The sequence below is a fragment of the Aethalodelphis obliquidens genome, unplaced genomic scaffold (assembly GCF_003676395.1).
Source record: "Aethalodelphis obliquidens isolate GAN/ISIS:26980383/991018 unplaced genomic scaffold, ASM367639v1 scaffold83, whole genome shotgun sequence".
Classification (NCBI taxonomy): domain Eukaryota; kingdom Metazoa; phylum Chordata; class Mammalia; order Artiodactyla; family Delphinidae; genus Aethalodelphis; species Aethalodelphis obliquidens.
In genome coordinates, this window is record NW_020838027.1 from 4,599,630 (window position 1) to 4,605,496 (window position 5,867).

The following is a 5,867-nucleotide window of genomic DNA, read 5'->3' on the forward strand; positions in this document are numbered from 1 at the left end:
CTGTTTCTGTTTTGTAGATAAGTTCTTTTGTGTAATACTTTAGATTCCACCTACAAGTGGTATCATATGATATTTGTCCTTCTCTTTCTGACTTACTTCACTTAGTATGGTAATCTCTAGGTCCATCCATGTTGCTGCAAATGGCATTATTTCATTTCTCTTTTATGGCTGAGTAGTATTCCATGGCATATATCCAGATAAAACTTCATTCGAAAAGATATATGCACCCTATGACCCTATGTTCATAGCAGCACTATTCACAATAGCCAAGACATGGAAATAACCTAAGTGTCCATCGACAGAGGAATGGATAAAGAAGATGTGGTACATATATACAATGGTTTATTTGTTAATTGTCTCTCCCACAAGAATGTGAGCTCCAAGGGGTCTGGGACCTCATGTCTTAGTTATTACTATGTCTCCAGTGCTAGAATTAGGCTGACACCTAGCTGGAGCTAAGCAGATTGTTGAATAAATAAACACCTTCAGACTCTTACCAATGGTGGGCTTGCATCAAGAATGATGAGTTCCTAGCTCAGCAAATTTCTTCCAATTCCATGGAGGTCCAGTCCGGCTCTAAAAACATCTTTCAGGGATGTTGAAAACCTGTTGATCTTATTGTGCCCCCTAATAACCCCCTGGGTTTAGGAACCTGGGATCTCATCCAGTCTGTAAATCTCTTCTACTAAGGCAACCTCCCAATGCTGAATCAGGGCAAGTGCATCCACATGAGGCTGGGGAGATGACAGTCTCAGAAACCTTTAAAAGGAGGAGGGGGGCTACAGGCAGAGGGAGGTACAGGAGCAGCGTAGGAAGCCCCGTATCGCTAGGACAGGGTCTGAAAATGTGTATCAGATCTAGTAGTAGGGTGTTCTCAGGGCTGCAGCAGCCTCCGGCAGCAGTAGCAAAGAAAACAAGGGACTTGACAGCATTGCAATGCAGAGCTTCGTGGGTTTTTGTTTTCTTTCTTTCCAATAAAGCAGTAGGGTGGAAAGGAAAGGAACCGCGGAGTCAGTGGGATACAGGAATATGTGTTTGGAAGGTGGGGAAAGGGCAGCGCTTAATATGGGAAGGCGGAGTTTAAGAGAACTCTTTGTTTGTAAAAGTAAAGCTGGGCTATGGCTCCGGAGGAGTGGAGGGAACAAATACCTATTTTTTCTGAAAGGAATGCTGGAGTCGGTATCTGGAGGAGGGACTTAACTAGTTCGGTACCCAGGATTGCTGCACTGCCTGGGTGCAGGGCGCGCCGAGGCCCCTGCTTCTCACTAGCCACAACAGAGTGGGGAGGATGCAATCTTTCGGTTTGATTAAAGAGGTGGGTGGTGTCGGCGGGAGGCTTCGCGGTCGCGGTGGTGCTAAGGGGTGGTCCCAAGGCAGCCGGGGAGCCAATGGGCGGCGACTCCGGGCTCCTGCAGCCTCCTTGGAGACTCGGCCGCAGTTGAAGTACCGGAGCTGCTGGCTGCCTTCTCTCGCGCTGCAGGCGCCAAGGCGCAGCGCCTCTAGGGGCGCAGCCGGAGCCGCACTCCGAGGGCACCGCGCACGCCCCCGGCTCCTGCTGCCCTGCGCCTCTGTGCGGACCCTGTCCCCGAGAAGCTGCCAGCCTTGCAAGGGGCCTTGGGAAGGCCCTAGGCCGGAAAAAGAGGCTTCGGGAAGAGGGACGTGGGTGGGAGGTGGGCAGGCGACTTGCTTCTCAGATTCGTTCCAATTAGCACCAAGTTGGCAGACAAGCGCATAAACCCACGAAGCCTTTGGTTTCCCACAAGTCACATTCTCGGTATTTCAAAATAGTCTGATCGCAAGGAAACTTCAACTCCCGTCGTAGGTCAAAGAGGGACACACTCTCAGCACCACTGCCTCGCAGTAGCGCGACGGAGGACAGACCCGGGTGATCCTCAACTGCAGAGCCCAACCCGAAGTCCGCATCTCTCCGAGGCCGGCGGGGACAAGCTGGGTCTGCCCTGCAGAGCCCCCTGCGGGAGCGGCCGGACAGCGCACAGAGAAGCGGATTATTGTGGGACTGCACAAACGGCAGCCCATCAGAGTAGTTGTGCCAGGAACACCACCGCCTGCATTGCGTCGGACCTGACCATTTCCGATGTGAAATTCCCGGAAAGGTCGCGGCAGAGGACCGTGCGTGTGCGGGGCTGTGGACCACAGGGAAGGAGAACTGGCGGTCGGCTTTTCTGGCAGGAGAAGGAAAAAGCCGTGTTGGCAAGGGTGGGAACTGAATGACAGGCCCCCTCTGCCAAGCCACCCCCTCCTATTTTCCATCTACCTCCTCGCTCCCGCCCTCCCCCGCCCTCCCCAACCCACGCCCGGGTGGGCCAATCGCTGCTCCGCATTCCGGGCGCTTTCTCAGGTTTCTGCTGATCTTGCAGCGCCCAGAAATGGACCGAGCGGACCCGAGCCGCACGCACCCTGCCCCACTCGGAGCTCCGAACGGCTCCCGGCGCGCCGCGTAGCCTCACCGAGGTCCGCGCGGGGTGCGGGAAGCCGAGGGGACCTGCGAGGCACGGAGATCCAGGCCCTTGCTCGCTCTCCTCCTTCGGGATCGAATCAAGGGCTCCCACGGTGTTGGGAGGGGGCGAGAGCGCTCCGCATCGTCATTCGCTTCAGAGCTCGGGAGAGGGTGGCATTTCGCTTTTCCGCCCCGCAGCCTCCGGAATTGCCCGCACCCGAGAGCGAGAGCGGCGTCTCCAGGTTGCCGGCCACGGGCGAGAATGGGGGTCGGGAACGGACATTTCCGCCGTCGCTGCCCAGTTAGGCGAGTGGCCAACTGAAGGAAAGCAGGACGAGGTGCGAGGGCGGCGCGGTGGCCCCGGCGCCCCTCGGATGCTGTGGCGGCCGCGGCTTGCGCCCGGGTACCGCAAAGGCGACCTGCCGCATTCCCGCTCGGGCTCTCCGCCGACTCAGCACCGCCCCTGCGCCAAGCCGGCTGGCCAGGTAGGGGGTTCCCCGGTCCGGGGCTTCAGAAGTGGGGCTTGGGGCGGCGGGTGAGGGGAGCCGGGGGCGCGGGGACGCTGCCTGGACCTGGAGCTCCGCCAGCGTCTCTGGGCGCTTTTCCGATCTCTAGTTTAACGAAGTTGTAAACAGATCGGCTGTTGGGCATTGGGGAAAGTGGGATGGAGGAGCCCCAAACTTGGATTTCGGGTGTCTGCGTGTGTCTGTCTGCGTGTCTGTGATATAACCCTAGCAAAAGTCTCGTGCTTTCTCAAAAAGCTAGAGGTCTGTGCTCTTCCGTGTCTGTGGGTCCGTCCCATATGAACGCTTCTGATCTTCTGCCCCCGTATCACTTTCTATTTCTCTGCAGCGTCCATCGATTGCCCCGGTGGGAGCTTAGAAGGCGGCAGGCGAAGAGGGCTAGCAGGGGGGAGAGCCGAGGAGAAGCAGAGGGGGTGGCAGGCGAGGGCATCTGCCGAGCTGGCTCTGCCCCGGGTCCTAGGAGGGCTCGCGGAGGGGAAGGGAGGCCAGGGCGGCCCCCAAGCGGTGGCCCGGGCCGCTAGAACGGCGCTGCGTTAAGGCACCTCGGAGCAGGAAGAAACACCAAGCCTCCTCCCATCGCCACCCCCAGTCCCCCCACCCCCACCCCAGTCCCCACCCCGCCCCGGAGAAAAGCTGCACCCGGGGCGGCAGGCGAGGGGGACTCCAAACTGAGAAACAGGCGGGGGGGGGGTGGAGACGGTCTCCAAGTGGCAGATCCCTCCACCTGCTGGCTCGGAAGCCCCGCCCCCTGAGCTCGGGGGAGCCGCGCACGCAGGTGGGGGGGGCGCGCGGGTCCCCCCCCACCCCGCCTCCCTCGCCCCTCCCCGCCCTGGGCCCGCCCCGGGTCTCCCGCCGCCGCCGCCGCCGCCGCCGCCCCCTGCCTCCACCATGACGGTGATGTCGGGAGAGAACGTGGACGAGGCTTCGGCCGCCCCGGGCCACCCCCAGGACGGCAGCTACCCGCGGCCGGCCGAGCACGACGACCACGAGTGCTGCGAGCGCGTGGTCATCAACATCTCCGGGCTGCGCTTCGAGACGCAGCTCAAGACGCTGGCGCAGTTCCCCAACACGCTGCTGGGCAACCCTAAGAAACGCATGCGCTACTTCGACCCGCTGAGGAACGAGTACTTCTTCGACCGCAACCGGCCCAGCTTCGACGCCATCCTCTACTACTACCAGTCGGGGGGCCGGCTGCGGAGGCCGGTCAACGTGCCGCTGGACATGTTCTCCGAAGAGATCAAGTTTTACGAGCTGGGCGAGGAGGCCATGGAGAAGTTCCGGGAGGACGAGGGCTTCATCAAGGAAGAGGAGCGCCCCCTGCCCGACAAGGAGTACCAGCGCCAGGTGTGGCTGCTGTTCGAATACCCCGAGAGCTCGGGGCCCGCCCGGGTCATCGCCATCGTCTCCGTCATGGTCATCCTCATCTCCATCGTCATCTTTTGTCTGGAGACGCTGCCCGAGTTGAAGGATGACAAGGACTTCACGGGCACCGTCCACCGCCTCGACAACACCACGGTGGTCTACAGCGTCAACATCTTCACGGACCCCTTCTTCATCGTGGAAACCCTGTGCATCATCTGGTTCTCCTTCGAGCTGGTGGTGCGCTTCTTCGCCTGCCCCAGCAAGACGGACTTCTTCAAAAACATCATGAACTTCATCGACATCGTGGCCATCATCCCCTACTTCATCACCCTGGGCACCGAGATAGCTGAGCAGGAGGGGAACCAGAAGGGCGAGCAGGCCACGTCGCTGGCCATCCTCAGGGTCATCCGGTTGGTAAGGGTTTTTAGAATCTTCAAACTCTCCCGCCACTCTAAGGGCCTCCAGATCCTGGGCCAGACCCTCAAAGCCAGTATGAGAGAGCTAGGGCTGCTTATCTTTTTCCTTTTCATCGGGGTCATACTGTTTTCTAGCGCAGTGTACTTTGCCGAGGCGGAAGAAGCTGAGTCGCACTTTTCCAGTATCCCCGACGCTTTCTGGTGGGCGGTGGTGTCCATGACCACCGTGGGATACGGTGACATGTACCCTGTGACAATTGGAGGCAAGATCGTGGGCTCCTTGTGTGCCATCGCCGGTGTGCTGACAATTGCCCTGCCCGTACCTGTCATTGTGTCCAATTTCAACTATTTCTACCACCGAGAAACCGAGGGGGAAGAGCAGGCTCAGTTGCTCCACGTCAGCGCCCCTAATTTAGCCTCTGACAGTGACCTCAGTCGGCGCAGCTCCTCCACCATCAGCAAATCTGAGTACATGGAGATCGAAGAGGATATGAATAATAGCATAGCCCACTTTAGACAGGCCAATGTCAGAACTGGTAATTGCACCGCAGCTGACCAAAACTGCGTTAATAAGAGCAAGCTACTGACTGATGTTTAAAAAGCCAAAAGCAAAGAAACTAAAAAGCCCCCACTTAGCAGCTTGAAAGACTTAAAACACCAAACCAAACCAAACCCCCAGTGACCCAGGTCACTCGTTGTAGATACTTCACTAAATAGTCTTTGAATGCTCTCTCGAACTGTCAATGCATTGTTGCATTGCCAATGTTGGGGGGTGGCAAACCCGAAGCCTTCAGGAGCCATGAAAAGAGAAACTATTTTCATTGTATTAAAAAATGGGAAAAGAGAGTGTATTTTCTAAAACTGGTTTAAAATCACTCAGTCCATGAACTTGTCTAGGTAAAATAAGGTTCACATGCTTCCCCGTTTTTAATCCGTGGTGGCTTCTTTAAAATTTTTTTTTTTCCTTTAGCTAAGAATCAGATGATCGCTTAGAAATATAAAATTAAAATTTGCATGGGACTCCGATATGAAATCCTGGCAAACTGCACAGCGCATTTTAAGATGGTGCATCAGACGTATTACGCGTAACATGATACACCAGCCGAA

General features: G+C 57.1%; 1 protein-coding gene across 1 annotated transcript; it reads left to right on the forward strand.

Moving 5' to 3' along the window:
• Positions 1 to 3,855: 3,855 nt before the first annotated feature.
• KCNA1 (potassium voltage-gated channel subfamily A member 1) lies at positions 3,856 to 5,561 on the forward strand. The gene has a single exon (XM_027093349.1). The coding sequence runs from the start codon at positions 3,871 to 3,873 to the stop codon at positions 5,356 to 5,358; it is 1,488 nt and encodes a 495-aa protein (XP_026949150.1). The 5' UTR covers positions 3,856 to 3,870; the 3' UTR covers positions 5,359 to 5,561.
• Positions 5,562 to 5,867: the final 306 nt, after the last annotated feature.